This window comes from Boleophthalmus pectinirostris, unplaced genomic scaffold (genome assembly GCF_026225935.1).
Source record: "Boleophthalmus pectinirostris isolate CB_2022bp ecotype Guang Dong unplaced genomic scaffold, ASM2622593v1 HiC_scaffold_6, whole genome shotgun sequence".
In the NCBI taxonomy this organism is placed as follows: Eukaryota; Metazoa; Chordata; class Actinopteri; order Gobiiformes; family Gobiidae; genus Boleophthalmus; species Boleophthalmus pectinirostris.
Genome location: NW_026571447.1, coordinates 24,458,044 through 24,475,898, shown reverse-complemented (window position 1 = coordinate 24,475,898; position 17,855 = coordinate 24,458,044). Strand labels below are relative to the sequence as shown.

General features: G+C 38.8%; 1 protein-coding gene across 2 annotated transcripts in view; it reads left to right on the top strand.

The window, feature by feature from the left end:
- ptprub (protein tyrosine phosphatase receptor type Ub) overlaps positions 1 to 17,468 on the top strand; it is a 160,254-nt gene extending 142,786 nt beyond the window's left edge. For both annotated transcript variants that reach the window (XM_020937284.2, XM_055164011.1), the window contains 10 exons: positions 1,510 to 1,607; positions 3,335 to 3,451; positions 4,644 to 4,798; positions 5,373 to 5,508; positions 6,287 to 6,436; positions 8,629 to 8,943; positions 11,416 to 11,541; positions 13,117 to 13,274; positions 15,013 to 15,148; positions 15,226 to 17,468. In XM_020937284.2, coding sequence (XP_020792943.1) covers positions 1,510 to 1,607; positions 3,335 to 3,451; positions 4,644 to 4,798; positions 5,373 to 5,508; positions 6,287 to 6,436; positions 8,629 to 8,943; positions 11,416 to 11,541; positions 13,117 to 13,274; positions 15,013 to 15,148; positions 15,226 to 15,288 — 1,454 coding nt within the window. In that variant the 3' untranslated portion in view covers positions 15,289 to 17,468. The remainder of the gene's footprint in view (positions 1 to 1,509; positions 1,608 to 3,334; positions 3,452 to 4,643; positions 4,799 to 5,372; positions 5,509 to 6,286; positions 6,437 to 8,628; positions 8,944 to 11,415; positions 11,542 to 13,116; positions 13,275 to 15,012; positions 15,149 to 15,225) is intronic.
- The last annotated feature ends 387 nt before the right edge of the window (positions 17,469 to 17,855 follow it).

Here is a 17,855-nt window from a genome sequence, read left to right as displayed (position 1 = left end):
CGGCCTCTGTGTGTGTGTGGGTGTGTGTGTGTGTGTGTGTGTGTGTGTGTGAAAGAGAGGGGGAGAGAAAGATGGAGAGAGAGAGGGAGACAGAGAGAGCAACTTCTGTTAGAGTAATAAATTAAAAATGATCTAACCAATGAACCCTCTCGACGCAGTCCCTTGCCAAAACAATCTCTCTTATAACTGCAAAGGTGCCAATATGTTACTGGGTTAATGGAGGAGTAGGCTATTCATTATGCAAGTTAATTACTTATTGGTAATTGCTTCTCAGTTTAGTGTTAACATTAAAGAGAGTCACAGGGTCAGAGAAAAGTGCTTATTTTAGTGTATGTGAGTATATCAAATGTACAGGCACACCTCGGAAAGAAAAGTGATAGAACATTGAGAAAAAAGTGAATGAAAAAATAATCTATTGGACATAAAAGTCGCAAGCACATGACTATGTATTTCTGAATAAGAGTAAGTCAATGCCACATTAATTCTTGGCACTAAAAGAATCCTAGAATTATTCCATAGAAATAATGTACTTTCCTATATTCTAGTATACTACTATTCATTGTTTTCAGGACAAATTTCTTTCTTGATTTGAAAGTTTTTGTGGCGACCTTTCCCTGTTCAAAAGAGTTATTTTTGAATTGATCAACTGCTGTAATAACAGAGAACGTTGCCATGCCAAATCCTTAAAAAGCAAGGAATCCTTGTGCCTCTAACCCATGCATAGTAAAAGGAAGACATACAGTTAAGAGCAATCCTTAAAATAGCAGCATAGTAATTAAAATCATGTAGACTACAAATTTAAAAGGTGTCTCTTAATATTTCATGACTTGGGAATCCAGTAGAGCTTTCATTGCCCTGGAGAAGAAAGTAGTGGTTCAGTAGTTGTGTTTTTCCTCTGTAGGTAATTTTTTTTCTTCAAAATTTTCACTAGCCCACGTACATGTTCTGAAGATAATGACTTTGGACTTTGAACACTCCATTTAAAATGTCCCTTTAACCTCCCTCTATTGAAGGTCTGTTTTTTTAGACGCTTCCATCACAATAGCGACTTTGCTCAAGGTCTTTTTATGTGGCCATACTTTTACATTTCTGTCTGTATAGGCTGCAGAAGATGAGAAGATGACTCTCTGCTATGCTATTGTCTGCCATCTTCTTTTTGTGTTGTTATCATTTTACTAGTGTTGGTTGTTTCCTTCTTTCTCTTCTAACTAGTGTTATTTCAAATTTGATTTCAATATTGAGAAAAATGCTTAATAATCAATATTTTGGTCTTATACTTTTCTGACCTAGATCAAGATAATTTCTCAAACTCTTCACAAAAGGTCAAATTTTTTTTTAAACAGTACTGATACTTCAAATGAGTGTCTAGTTTCTGGACATTGATACTTTTGACAACCTTATTAACACATATTTTGAGATATTTTTACCCTGTTTTCAACATTTAGTACATCTTTATGTTTTGTCACATTGTTAACTTTCTTAATAATCTTTCTTTTTGCTTGCTGGTAGGACCTAAGCAGGAGACGCTGTATGATTTCTGGAGGATGGTGTGGCAGGAGAATTGCTTCAGCATTGTCATGATCACTAAACTTGTGGAGGTGGGCAGGGTAAGTGTGTCCACCTGCTACCAAATATACACACATTCATCCAAAAGGAATATATAGAACAATCTACTGCTACTACTGCTATGTTTATATTGTGATTGCATGTATTTTCTCTGGTTACTTTCCAATAAGCACAAATTTTATCTGGATATGAAGAGACATTAGATCAACAGGCTACAAAATTAAAGGATCTATTTTTGCATGTTTTGATATTTGCATCTATACTCGCTCTAGCTGCTGATAGAATTTACCATTATAGACACACTCCCTCGCTCCCACACATCTGTACAGCCATAACAATAGCGGCCCCAAAAGCAGATTATAAACAGGTCTTTATTGTTACAGAGATGGTCCCTTTTATCTGTTATAGCTGTACCATCAAATTGAGATGGGGTGTTATAGAAATTTCCATCATGACCATAATGACACCAAGCGCCATAAAATGTAGCGTAAAGTACTTGTCATGCATAAAAGCGTCTTCTGTATGGTGCTTTTAAGGCTGCTGTCCGTACATATGCGCCTTTAATACCCGGCACACAATAGACCACGCTATTTCCTGGCTCACATAAATACCTGCACTATATGAATGCAGTTTTAAGTACCCTATGCTTTTCAGAGCAGCTGAGATGGTTAAATTGGCGCAATTTTTCCACGCTACTGCTAGATCCAATTTGATTCTCGATCCTGACAATTTTGAGGAGAGTCAACACATGACTAAAGCTTTGACTGAATCCAAAAAACATCCCCATTTAACTAAAAATGACCTTTTTGTGTGGTGAGAACAACAGACTGTAGTGGTCCTCTTCATTATACTTTCCCACATTATGTGATTATCGTAGGCTCTTTTTCTGCCTCTCTGAAAAACATAAGAGCTTGTTTTTTATTTCTCTGCTTCTATTGTGAGGCTAGTATCAGACTAGTCTGTTATTATACTCAGACACAAAATTATATCTAGAATAGATAAGCTAAAAATGGGCCAGCAGAAGATATTTTGATCCGTTTGCGTGTATACTGTAATGAGGTAAAATGTAGACAATTTTCTCTGCCTTGGTTATGTGCGAAAAGTCAAAAATATTGAAGTCTCCACACAAAGGGTATGCTATGTAATTTACACATTATTTACTTTGAGTTACTTCTCTGCCTAGAATGTGCCACAGTACACCATTAAACCTGCCAATCTTGCATTTTTTTCAATTACAGGTGTTTTTATTGCTAAAATTATCTTCAAATTGTTACTGTTAACAGGCTTGTCTTGCCACAGATATGCACTGTAACTCACATGCTTGTTACCATCATGGAGGTATATAAGTTTAGTGGCATACTGATGAACATTCTAGGTAAATGTCTGAATTCCCTCAGTCGTCCAGGTACAATCCATAGGAAACAAAAAATCCAATTCTGTGAACTGGACCAAAGAGTGGAGACGTTTTCAAAACTGCGGTCTGGTTCACAGAATTTCATTTTCCGTTTACAATTCGAGGCAAAGCAATAACAACTTCACGGAGACACGTTGACACTGTACCTCCCACCAGAAAAGTTATTGTACATTTAAGTCAAAGAGCTGAAGCACATAAGAGTAATAAATAAAATCTCAACTTATTTGTCATGTTGCTGATTCAGGAGGTTTATTACAGGTCAGGAAGTTGACAAGCTTATCACTCTTTTGAAAGCAGGTGATGTTTATTTCCATTTAAACTTCTATTCCTATTCCTCTCACCTCTTTCAACCAGGTGAAATGCTGTAAGTACTGGCCTGAAGACAGTGAGATGTACGGTGACATCAAAATCACTCTACTGAAGAGCGAGACCCTGGCGGAATACACTGTGCGCACCTTTGCCTTAGAACGGGTGAGTTAATTTAGCTGCAGGTTAGAATGTAAATATCCATTTCATTTAGAGCATAAGATAAATAGTCATTATGTTTACGTGAGACTAGATGCATTTCACTCTTTTTTTAATGATGATGTGAGCTGACACTACCCAGCAGAATTAAATGTTGCACTAATAGAAGAGATTAAATGTTGACTGTGATGGGACTAGAGGAACATGGTCAAAACTCACAGGGATTAACCACAGTGGTTTTTAAATGCCCCCGCTGTTTACCCATCAAACTGTGAGACTGCCCCCCTCCCTATCCCTCCAGTTTCCCGAGGCTGTTACTGGAGGACTTCATTGCGGCGCTGAAATGACAGTGGCACAAACACAGGCCTATCATCACTATGTCACGCTTCTGCTTATTCAAATCAGGCAAATTCAGGAGGCAGTGACAGCTTGTGTTTTATCACATTCTTTTTAGGGATTTCTGTCTACAACAAATCTTTGCCTTGTCGCTTTACTTTGCCGTGGCTGTGTGGAGGGAGGGATTGAGCAGACTCCCAGTGGAGATGAGAAACCTCCCAGTTCCCCGGGAGCATAAGTAATTCCTGTCCACCTGTCTGTCACACAGGCATACAGTACAACGAGACTCACATGCCTCCAGGCTTTCTGATGCAAAACCTGCTTTCATGTTTAACTGTCCCCGTGTGAACCAAAAATATCTCACATCTATCACAGAAACTGATGCGACGTCTGTAAAATAGTTTAAATAGTGATAGCAATGTTTAATGGCTGCCTCCTGTTTTGGAATTTTATGATGATGAATTTGATGTCATAATTTCAGATGGAGGACTGGGGCCTATATAACTCTAAAGGAGAGACACTGTTTTTAATGCTGTACCTTATCATTATTGGTTTGGCTCCACAAACTTGCCATATTAAACTTGTGTCTTTAGCCATTTCACCTAACAAGATTAATGCGTATGCGTTTGAATATTGCCACCACTTTGTGAAGCCAATTATAAAAAGATAATTTCACCTCAGTTGTTTAATGCTGAGACAGATGAGACATTGGACTTTATGCCAGAGTTTGCTTCTGTGGATAGGCAAATCTTAACTATAAACCAGGTCCAACACATGTCTTTTTGACAGTTCTAAGCACTGAACCTTTGTGAATATACATAATAATCGTTTCTGTTTCTCTTTGTTTTCTTTGATTTTGTAGAGAGGATACTCTACAAAGCATGAGGTGCGACAGTTCCACTTCACATCCTGGCCTGAGCACGGGGTGCCCTATCACGCAACTGGGCTTTTAGCTTTTATACGAAGAGTCAAAGCCTCCACACCCCCTGATGCGGGGCCAGTGGTGGTTCACTGCAGGTACCATCCACCATCAACCAACTACTGCTGTTTGTGAAACTGTTGTAAACTAAACTACCATTAACTTTACAGCCTCAACTTTTAGAAAGAAAATAATGGGAAAGTTGTACAGTGTTTTTATTGCTCTGGGTTTGAAAAAGTTTCAGTTATAACAAACAAACAGACAATTGTTGTTATTTTATCAATACTAAAATAATAAAAAATATCCATTCACATTGAATTACAAATAAAATACAGCCTGAGGATGCATGCATACCTGACTAGACATAAGACGTGAGATTAGATGTTGTTTGCTAACTTTAAATGTCTTAATTAAGATGAGGACATAAATGTAATCACCTTTTTAATTAATGAATAAACATTACTTTTGATGTTTCACAGGTTTTTATTGTAGCCTACAGGCCGTAACTGTTAATGAAAGCACAACCTCACTAAGAACAGTAACATAACATTTGATTTTTATTCCCAGGCTGCAGCAGTTAACAAAACTATTACCTTTTATATAGTCTACCGAACCAGTCTACGAAATATTAATAAGCGTGGCTTTATCTCTTTGTTGTTGTTGTTGTTGCAGTGCTGGGGCGGGGCGCACCGGCTGCTACATAGTCCTGGATGTGATGCTGGACATGGCTGAGTGTGAGGGAGTGGTGGACATTTACAACTGTGTGAAAACCCTGTGCTCACGCCGCATTAACATGATCCAGACTGAGGTGAGCCCACACATGCCAACAGCCAGCTCACAGCTACAACATGTCTTTAATTAGGCAAAATGTCTCCTGTGCGTCAATGTTTGTGGGCTAATATTATCATAACCCTCTTTGGGGACTTGAACAAAGGTCACATTAACAGTTTGAGAGAAGGCCCTTCATGCCCTCCTCAACATGCATTTCCTCAGATCTGCAGATAATTTACATGTTCACCTTTGATTATGTAAATCCCGCATTGACTTAGCTGTTTATTACATTTGTAGGGTATTTGCAGAGGTTCTAATTAAATGCATACCATGTGTTTGTTTACTCAGAAATATTATCTATTCTCAAACAGCTTTGATACACCAGCGGCATTATTGCCCATGTTTAATTCAGAGACAAAGCTGCTTATGAAAAATAGTCTTCTCTTGTCTCATAATTAATTCAAATATACATATGTTTTACCTGTCTCTTGTTTCACTCTAGCTTCTTTACTATGACCTCGAACAAATCTTAGCTATAATCAGGGGTGGAGTACTTTAGTTTTTAGTAATTAAGTATAATTTTAATGTCTTTTAATTTGATAGTTTGTAAATGGCTACATTTCAAATGTAAAATGAGATAAAAGAATGTGGATTGCTTGAAACAATTGACCTTTAAACTACTTAATTTAAAATTTTAATTACTACTACTGAATTAAGCAATACTTAATTTGTACTTTTAATTTAATTTTCTTTAAAAAAAATTACTCTTTCTACCATTGCCTATATTATAAAACTCAATTGCTTGTCACTTGCAGGAGCAGTATATCTTTATCCATGATGCCATTCTGGAAGCCTGTTTGTGCGGAGAGACGGCCATCCTAGTCAATGAATTTGCAGTCGCTTACAAAGAAATGCTGCGAGTGGATTCTCAGAGTAATTCCTCACAACTTCGAGATGAGTTTCAGGTCAGTGCTTTTGCCACATGACGCCTAGTAAATGTTCGTGACCATAAAGCTATTTGTTATAATCACCTGCCATTTATACAACTAGCCCTGTTACAAAAACAAGCTTGTAATTGTGATACATTCTTAAAGAAAGTGATGATAAATGATAATATTGAAGACCACTTTATGCCACTGATTCAATAAACTGTATGCAATAAATAAATGGCACAACAGATTAGTATATATAATCACACATATTGTAATTATTACGTACAATCACTAAATGCATTTGAACGATGAGTTAGTATAGTCATAGACCAATATGCAACCACATACAGAACAGTTATCATGTTTTGTTGGGTTTTTTTTTTTACTTTCAAGACCCCCTTTTTACTTTCAAGACCCCCTCAACAAATGTTCACTTGCTGCAGTTAGATATTCCACCTACTCACAGGTGCTATGATGGTGAAACGTCAGTGGCCACATGACTCCATGTTATTCATTATGCTTATATGGTATATGCTCCACTTAAATAGAACCGTATCTATCTTAGTTTGTATTTACAGTTCAGTGTGTTCACTTATTGCTACTGTACATTGGGTTCTTGGTGCAGTGTAGAAATACTAAGTGGACACGAATTGTTATCTGGCTCTAAAAAAAATGTTGATATTTATTTTTTTGGCATATTATAGCCCACCCCACTTTTACACTTGAAACAGAACAGACTCTAATTGACCTTAACTCTTCATATTTTATACAAAAATACCAAATATTCTATTATTTAACAAGTGTGTGTAAATATGTTGACAGAGGAGTAGTACACATTTGGGATTTTTAAACCTATCTTTAAACTCTTCTGGTGAGAATCGTAAAACCGCAAATATCCCTCCAAACGTGAGTGCACTTTCCTTCCCTTCACTCGTGATCGGGTGTGACTGGCTCTGAAATGCTTGATGTGGTTTGTGGGAGCGCAGTGTCAGAGCATTTCGTTAGATGTTGATGAGGGGAGAGGAGAGCCAGCTGTGTTCCCCACATGCTTTACCTGCGTCTCTGCTCACTCTGCCTCAGTCGGCTTTACCATTTCAAAGTGACTCCTGCTTTTATTTAATATTGTTTTATCCTGTTCATAAGCTGCTGTGTAACAGACATATCTCTTAAGATTACCTGGAGTTACAGTTGGTGGTGAGATACACTTCTTTACAAAGTGTGAGCTCTTAATTAAAAGAAAATGTGACAGCTTTGATCTAATAAATGCCTCCTGTCTCTTGTCTTCCTGTCGTCCAGTCTGTTTTGTAGCGGAGCAGGGTTAGCCATCACCAATGTTCAGATGTATTATTCATGAGATTTTGATTCTGTCTAATGTAGTTATGGTCAGATGGGAGAAATGCTGTCCTCTAACTTTTTGTGCCAGACCTAAGCTTGAAGTCCTGAACTTTTCTGGACATAGGACAGATGAAGTGTAAAATGTGGAGGGGGTGAGGTAGAGACATTCGGCAAACGGTCATGACCTGGGGACAAATCCATGATGCCGAAGTGGTAAGACTCACATGAGCAACGCCTTAAACCACCATGCCTCCGGCGAGTCAGGGAAAGAAAAAATAATATGGTCTCTGGAGGAAGGAAGATTTGCAGAGCTTACTCTGTATCAGAAAAGGCAACAGTTAATTTTTTTTAATTTTTATTTAGGTGCACTATGGAGGTTATTGCTCTGCTTGGAATTTCAAATACCTGTGGAACTTTCCAGGAAAAGCAATCATATCTCCAAGGGAAATAAGTAGGTGGTGAATTTCCTGCCAGGTTACATAGCCTTTATAGACACTGACACAACATGCTCCTATTAAAACTACAAACAATGCTAATTTCACGGGGCACTACATAAAGTTTTGGAAGTTCTGCACTTGCTTGTTTGCTTGGAGATGTTATTGCTTTGCTTGGGATGTTCTACAGTGTTACATTAAACTACAGTGTTGCATTAATTTTGTGTTTTACTCCTAAAAATACCTAATCATACATTCTTACAGTGACGAGGGTCTGTCTCCTCTTCACAGCCTGGTGGTATCGGTTTATCTCCAGTCTCATAGTAGATACAAATCCTCTGTCAAAAAAGTGACACAGTGCACCTTTGAGTAAAAAAGCCACTCTAAAAGAAGCTCATGTTGTTGCTTTACCTCTTTTCAGTCATAGTATTTTACCTGCTCAGTTTTCTTTTGCAGACTCTAAACTCTGTGACCCCACATTTGGACGTGGAGGAGTGCAGCATCGCCCTTTTGCCCCGAAACCGTGAGAAGAACCGCAGCATGGATGTTCTGCCTCCGGACCGGGCGCTGGCGTTCCTGGTCACCACTGAGGGGGAAAGCAACAACTACATAAATGCAGCGTTGGCTGACAGCTTCCACCGCCAGGCCGCGTTCGTGGTGACCCCTCACCCTCTGCCTGGGACCACTGCAGACTTCTGGAGACTTGTGTACGACTATGGGTGCACCGCTGTAGTCATGCTTAACCAACTCAACCAGTCCAACTCCGCCTGGGTAAGGTCACCCCGCTGTGCTTAGTCTTATTGCAATTGATTTTGTTGTAGCCGTGGATAACTTGGGTTCAGTCTCGAGGTTATGTGAAATTTAGTGAAGACTTTTCCTGATATTCACTGCCTTTCGCTCTTTCCTATATCTTACTGTGCTGCGGATTAGTTCCTTCATGGCATTTTGTCTGACTTTGATCCCTGACCGCATTGATCTCAAAGCATGACTAGATAAGGCCCGCCCTAGTTTTTTCCTTCCCCTCCTCGCGCTCCATCTCCAGAGAATAGGCCTGTGCCCTCCAGACATATCCCACAGTCCTTTCTTGTCTGCGCCCCATTTTTTCTCATGAGCACACCACTTTTGCTGTAGCACTGTATTTTACAAGCTTTAATGTCTTATAATAGCAGCCATCATAATCTATTAAAATAGTCCTGTTCCTTTTCATACTTAACTATAGAGTTCAGTTCAGTAATACATGTATTCATTTTTGTTGCAGTTTATATCTTACTGTTAAAAGGGCCTCATGACATACATACATACATACATACATATACATACATACCTATCTCTAAGAATACATTTACAGTGAATGCAGTATGTATATGTTTGTAATATGAGGGATAAACACAATCAAATTGCATTTCTGTGGATGAGAAAGACACTACAATCCCCAGTTGTTTAATAATTTAATCTTTGAAAAATGTTGGGCGCTGGTTTCAAATAGACTTCTGTACAACAGCATCAGGGGGAAATCCCGATGGAAAGTGTCCAACTGTTTGTCTCAAAAGTAAACAAACCCCTCAAAGCTTTTCCTGGCATCTGTTTATGCCTGATTAAAACTATTTGTAAAAGTTTGCCTTGGCGCAAGCTTTTATCATCACTTAATTAAATAATGACATACAACATGGGTTAATTGCAGCACTACCCCTTTTAACTTTTCATTTGATTATAGCATTGAAATGTCAAAAACTTTAAACTTAAGTTTTTGCGTTGCCAATGAATAGATGAAAAACTGTTTATGCTAATTATGCGACTCAAACTGTCCTGACGATTTTTACATTATTTAGTCAGCTTTTATGTTTAGTCAAAAATAATTACTGTTTATCCTGACGTGTAATTGTGAAACAATTTATGCTACACTCAGAAAGATTTAATTAAGCAAATATGAGAAAAGTTGAGTTAAATTTATGTATGGCAGTGATTTTTTTTTCCTGTCAAAGTATGTGAGCCACCTTTTCTTACACAGTCCATATTGGCTCCATTGTGCTCATTAAAAGCCTTGTACTTGAATTGCCCGGGTACAAAACTGAACAAGATTTCTCTTTATTTCCTTCTAATCAAGTCCTTATTTTGATCTGATTTCTTACTGTGCAGTGAAGTTCTTTCAGTTTCTGTCTGAAAATGGAGTTATAGCCATTTCAAGCTGCTGGATCTTGTTATGAACTCTGCTCATTTGTGCTGCTAAAGAAATGGATCTCGCTTCATTTTCATTTGCTCTGAGCCACTTCACGAGCAGAGCCGCCTCATCTCTCTGGTCTTATTAACACCAGTGTGCCACCATAACACCTCTTGCTTCACCATTAAAGGCACCGACTCACACTCTGCCAAAGCTACTTTACATTTTCTCTTGCTTTTGTTATGCTCTAAATTCTCTGTACTATCTCCTTGCCAAACTGTTAACAGATATTTTCATAGATATAAGGGCTTTCTCTTCACATCTGCAAAAAAAAAAACACGTGTTAATGCTTCATTTGACATGTAAATGTAATTTTGTCATGTAAATGTTTAGTCATATTTTACTGGCATATTATTATTCTTTTCATACAATTCAAAAAACCTGGGTAATTAATCAAATTGTATTTTATTTTATATTTCTAATTGTCACTGATATGCTTTTTAATCAAGTGGTCCACAACTTGACCACATGTGGTCTGGAGGAGAGTTCAAAGTTTGGAGGAACAATTTTTAAAAATGTTTGTGCTAAAGGAGACCTATTATGCTAAATCAACTTTTCACAAACTTGGAAATTGCAGTTTTCCAACCAGGAAGTCAGTGGACTTATTAAAGTGCACTAATTATGCAAAATACATTTTTAGAGCTTTTATTTAAAATTTTTATACATTTTATTTCACCTTTATTTAACTAGGAAAAAGTTTCATTGAGATTAAAAACCTCTTTTCAAAAGGAGTCCTGGCCAAGAGGCAGCGATTACTGTATATAGTTACAACATACATGCAAACAACAATAAAATGACATGGATCACAGTTTAGGAAAAACAGGTGCACAATACTGAGGCAGTCTCTGATGCTTTCACCTTAGATTTGCAAGCACTCAAGGACAAGCCATGTTATAGTTTTTTCCCCTTTTCATTTGTCCTCTCGAAATTGTGTAGAGCTTCTCTATTTGATCTTTGTTACTAAAAATTGTTTTTTTATATTCTATTTTGTATCCAAGTTTAAAATTGTAATTGTTGATTGACAGCCGTGTGTGCAGTACTGGCCAGAGCCGGGCCTGCAGCAGTACGGTCCGATGGAGGTGGAGTTTCTGTCCATGTCGGCCGACGAAGACGTCATCACTCGTCTGTTCAGGGTCAAGAACGTGACAAGGGTGAGGCTACACACAGCTGTGGTGGCTAAGACATGTGTTTGAGAAATGTATTATTCTGAGAGTGTGACAGACTGTAAGCACCCACAGTGATGAACAATACACAAAAGAACAGACTTAAAGTGCTTACTGTTATCACAGCATTACTACAATCACACACTAGGATGCCATTAACTCTCACATGATTAAACTTAGAGCAGACATTTTACATTAGAGAATTCATGTGTGAAGAATATGAGCTGATACAACCTCATGTCCCAGTACACTCAGGTGAGAGTTGTCCCTCTGTAGTTGCAGCCTGAGTGTTCACATGGATAAGTCTCTTCACACGCCTCACTGTTAGATGTGTCTGTGCCTGGATGGTTTTATGCTGAAAAATTAGCATAAGTACATGCATGCATTCTGCTCAGGATCCCTGTCAACCAATTACTAAAGGAATTTGTATGCGCTGTGTCTCGTTGATGCCATTTTTAACAGTGCGACAGGCAGGGCCAAAGACTCCTTTCTTCCCTGATTGGCATCCTCACCTCCTCTTCCCACTGGCCTTGTCGCTCCCTCTTTCATATGCCGCCTTTATTCTACTTTGTGGACAGCATTGTCAAGAGCAGGGCAACTTTTTAGAGCAGTGGATTAAAAATCATACCGAAATAACCCACCTCTCCCTCTCTCTGTCCTGCCCTCTGCCTATTAGTATTTCCACTGATATAGGGCGTAGAAAGAAAGTAAAAGTCAAAGAAAGTGCATCGTAAGCATATGAATGAGTAGGTATTAAAGTCCCACAGAAATGAGTAAATCCCACCTCCACAGAGCCTATTCCTCCATGCATCGTTGGTGTCGCTGCCAGCCCAATTTGCATGACTTACAGTTCTCCACTGGTCCCTAAGTGTTACGTGAGCTTCTACAGGACAAGGTTATGAACACACGGGGAGCGCTCGGGTGCACAGCTCACACTCGTACATCTCACAGACAGTGTACAGCAGGAGAGCATTCGCACAGGGCGTTAACCGCCATCAACAAACCTATAAACACAAGCTCAAATGTCACTGGTGTAGGGATACAGGGACATGGCTGGGAATTATTTTGTTTTTGATTACAATTCAAAAAAGAGGCAAAACTGAACTTGTATTTAAAGTGCATTTTTTGTGTGTGTGTTTGTGTGTATCTACCAACTGTAAACTGGGCCACCTCTCCACAGATGTGACCTGTTACTTTTCATAGGGGAATCACCTGCTTTTTAAGGAGTTGGTTAAATATCACACTGCAGAACATTCCAGGAAAATAAATTATGACAATCTCTGAAAACAACCAAGTGGCATGTTTGAGATGAAAAACTAAACAAAACACAGAAGTAGAATAATATGTTGATAAATAATGGCTTACTAATCGACATCTTTAAATGTCAGTATACATAATCAATGTCAGAGAGCTCTTTATAACACACGAGGTGGCCAAAATCAGCTTCAGACTTAATAAGAAAATCATAACGGATGCGGTGCTTCGAGTATGGAAGAAGGTGTTCATAAATGTAAATGGAGTGAGAATAGAATCTTCTGACATGAACTGTTTTTGGTGTTGAAGCTTCAGGAGGGGCAGCTGGTGGTGTGTCAGTTCCAGTTCCTGCGCTGGTCTGCGTACAGAGACGTCCCTGACTCCAAGAAGGCCTTCCTCAACCTCCTGGCCCAAGTGCACAAGTGGCAAAGGGACTGTGGCGAGGGGCGCACGGTGGTCCACTGTTTGTGAGTAATCCATTATACCAGATCATTTAGGACTGTTTTGAATATAATTGTGTGGTATTGTGTATGTGGTTACATTTTTCCATTTATGTATTGAAATCAGGATTCTGTTAATTTAAACCCATCTAGGAGTATTAACATTTGAGTGCTGACTGTAATATGAATTATGTTAATCTTATACAGGGATCCCATGCATTTTACAACAGGTTTGTACTGCAGGGTTAGCAAGTTTATACATAATAAAACTCAAGTAATTGCACAATTTGCATTTTTCCAACTGCAGCCATTCAAATTGTGATTATGATTTGATTACAATGAATCTTATTCTTACTGATAAAACGCATTGGCTTAACTCATAGGTCTGCACACTGTCTATTGCTCTAGTCAAATGAAAACACAATTAAAGCTTACCTCTTTGTGTACACTTCCTAGATGTTTATAATAAAGGACTGTTTACTTATAAAAATGCTAGACTCCGGGTTTATCCTTGTCTTGTCTCGATTTGCTGTGATAAAGTACAGCCCAAAGTCCTTCTGCTGGCTATCTAATATTATTTTTGGAGGAAGCAGTTGTGTGGTGTGGTGCAGTGTGGTGCAGTGTGCAGATGCCTGGGTGCCCTCTCTTGTCTGTTGTCCTAAGCCCCCAGAGCACACGTCGGCTGATGAATATGAATGGGCTGTCCATCTCATTGCCAAAGCATCGCACATTCAGCCCGCGCCTCCACCCAAAAGCACATCACTCAGCGCTGTCACACAGTGTTACCCACGACAACCAGGAAAGAGATTATGGAGATCAAATCAATTATGGCTTAATACAGAATGCGCGGGTTCCCACTACAGTAAATCCAGGGCTGCCAGTGCACTGACAACGATTGATTGCCTTAATATCGCTTGTATTGGCTGCAGAGGCCTGTGCCCACCTTCACTGGGTTAGTCTCTGGAGACAGGAAGTGGATTGTCCTCCTCCAGTTTATTGATATTTTGTTTCATTTATGAAGACTGGAACTATATTTGATGTCATGACACAGCATGGGCTTATTTCCTACATTTCCACAACTTTATTGTGTTGTTTTATTTTTGTCCAGGTTTTGTTGCTGTGGTTGCTTCAGTTTGATTATTCATGATACTATGTCTTCACATTAAATACTCTACACTATTATGCATTCATAATCCACACCTGTGTATTAGGAGGCCTATCTCTACATGGCAGAAGTAAATTTGCATTTTCAAATTTGCACAGAGCACGTGTAGGTGAATCTCTGCTTGACATGTAATGTGATGGGATTTGTGCTGAAGCACATAGACTCACTGAAGACCAGATGAATATTACAGAATGTAAGACAAGGCCTAGAAATCCTATATTTGTTTGTTTTATATTTGTTCATGTTTCATTGCAAAAGCTATTTACTCAACTCTGGGTGTGTAATGAGAAATGCTGCATACAATATTAAACACAGCAAATTTTCAGACTTTTTAGCTTTTTATGTGGATTTACTACATTGTGACAGTTTTGTAACTGTTCTTAATCAAACTTCATTGCATCTTATTGCACTTTTGAGCACATAAAGTTCCACAAATCAATATAAGTATGCATTATACCATATATGCCAAGCTGTTAAACATTCCACGTAAAACAGCCAGGAAACAATCTCCTAGATGTCTTCTTAAATCATTATATGGTGTTGGGAAAACCTTTTTTCTCATTTCATATAGAGACGTGACATCTGTGTTTGTTTTGATAGAAATGGCGGCGGTCGCAGTGGCGTGTTCTGTGCCTGTAACATCGTCCTGGAGATGAGCCAGTATCAGAACATGGTGGACATCTTTTATGCTGTTAAAACTCTACGTAACTGTAAACCCAACATGGTGGAGTCTCTGGTGAGAACAGACACTAATCAATAAATATCTGCTGTAAAATTACTGGTTTTGCTGAATACATATTGTATTTTTTATAGGACCAGTATCGATTCTGTTATGACCTCGTCCAGGAATACCTGGACTGCTTTGAAGCAAGATAGCAACTAAATGTTTACCAGCGGAGGAGTTCTTCATCCAGGAGATTTGAGTTAAGGCTGCCCAGTGACCTTGCCACTTTCATGTTCTGAACCGGAGACTTTCTATTGAAAAGACTGCAGCCGCGAGCTGAGAGTCGAGGAAAAACACGCTTAAGGTTTCAACTTTTAACCTTTAATGTGCAGCTGTGATTTCCTCTCGTCACTGACGTGCTCCTCGTTTGATATTTTGTGCTTTTTTGGGTCCGTTTTGCCTCCGGACTATTTTTTGTTAAGGTAGCAGCAAAACAATATTGTAAGCTACAAAATAGACCTGTCTCTTGTGAAGATGGGTCACCTTGGCCGTGTTTCATCGTTTCATTGAAGTGGCGAGGGAGATGGATGAAATTTCAGAGTTTCAGCAGTATTATCTTTACATGGGAGGCGTTTTCCTGTGTCCCAGAGCGCTGCGGAGGCCACTGTGGTTATTAGCAGCACTCCTCTCCCATACCATGAACTGCCTTATTCTCTGATCTCCACATCCTCTTGTTTAATAAGCCTACAGACTGACACAGACTGTACAGTCGTGCAAATGTGTTGTATTTTCTGATGTTTGTGCTATAGAAGATTACCACTTGTGCTGTAGGTGGATGGAACCAGGCCTGGACCACCACTGGAGATTTCTGGTCCCGTATTGTCACAGTGCCAATCCCAAAGGCTTGACTTGAATCCTTTTGTTACTTTGTTCATCTGAATATTTGCCTCCAAACACACAGTATGTGAAGTGCAGGCTGTTGTGGTTGTTTTTGTGTGTTTAATGTTAGGCCCAGGGGGAGCTGTCACCAACATGCCATCAAAGTGGTGTGTACAATGTGATAAGTGTCTGAACCAATCAAAAGCCACAGGGTTAACTCTGATTTACATTGTTTCATATAAAGATGCTGTTCCCCCTGTTGAAGCTTATGACAGCTTCAAGTTTTATGACATTTCAAGTTTTAAATGATCAGTTTTGCTGTTGTTGTAAGTGATGTATAAAAAAGACAATTATATTCATGTAAAGACGGGCATTAACATGAATTAACATATTTTTACATTTACAATTGCTTTAAAATGACCTCATACAAAATGATAAATATATGTTTTCCCAGGCAAAGCATTATGACCATTGAAATCTATAAAACAGATGATCTCTTTATTTTGGCACTTCTTAGAGAGTGGAATATATTTGACAAAATAAAAAAGAATAATAACTTGAAAGTAAAGTTTAAATAAACACCGTTTATTACATTGAAATAATAATAAAAATTACAGATTTAAGAGAGTTTGTCAAAGGCAACATTGTGATGGGTTGGGTCAGCAGTTGAAACAGCAGCACTTTTTGGGTGTTCCCTTCTAATCTGATTTTGTGTAGTATTAGGCAGTCATGGTCATTTGGTCATGGCACATTACAAATAGACAGGTTATTGGTGTTTGCTTCATTGATTTTCAATGTAGATGTGAGGCTTTCACTGTTTGGCAAAATTATTCTAAATGTCAAGAATTATTGATAGAGCAACTCTTGGTAACCTGCTCTATTCTTTGAGCATTCTTCTGGACCTACACAAGGACAACACCATCAAAGAAAAGAATTTGCCCACTGTTGAGTATTCTACACTGAATCTTCAGTGTTGTGTCTGAGTAGAGAACAAAGGACTTTGACAGAGCTGCTAGAAGCTATAGACTGCAATGTAACAGAGAAAGTGCCTGGAGTCTGGCTGACAGAAAGGGTTATGTACATAGAGATGTATCATATGTAAAGTGAACACTATGTGAATAATATGCTATATGTTTACCCAGAGTAAGAATAAGTAACCACGTCATATTCACCAAGCTGAATGTAATGTAAATGACATTTTGTGCGTTTGTTGCCAGATCCTTTAATAACATCCCCCTGTCTGTGCTCCTGGTAAACACGGCATGTATGATCCCATTGTCTGTTTTGCATTTCACGTCGTTGTTTTCACAGATCCCCTGCATTTCATGATTTTCTACTACCATTTGACAGCATTGTACATTATTTCAGTTCAGTTTTTCTTGTATAATGTTCAACCAATGGTACACGACTACTGTGTTTTTTGACCATTGTATTTGTAGGAAAACTGTGTGTCTCATGAATGAATTGAAGCTGTTGTATTCTGGGAAGGGGTTTCAAACAATAAAAGAGCAAAGGGGCAAAAAGGTGTAGTGTGGTGTTTTCAAAATCACTTGTGGGTTGTTTTTTCTGATTAGGTTTTCAGCAGGAGCAGTGTGATGACAGCTTGACGCGGACTTCCTGCTCACCCCATCGCGGTTTTGGGTCAGATGCTCTCCTTTAGCGTTTGACCACATCACCATTCAAGCCTTTCCCTGTTAGCCACAATGCGTTCCTTATTTCCATGCTTTCTCATCTTTTTCTATCTGGTTAGGGGCAGCGAAAGGTGACTCCAGACCGCAGACTTCCTCCCTCACCCCTGGCGATGTTGAATAATAGAGCAGTGCTGCAAGTGGATCTGGTTTGTAGTACTGGGACATGCCGCATTAATTAGAGGACAAGACCCCCTGCTGGTAACGTCACT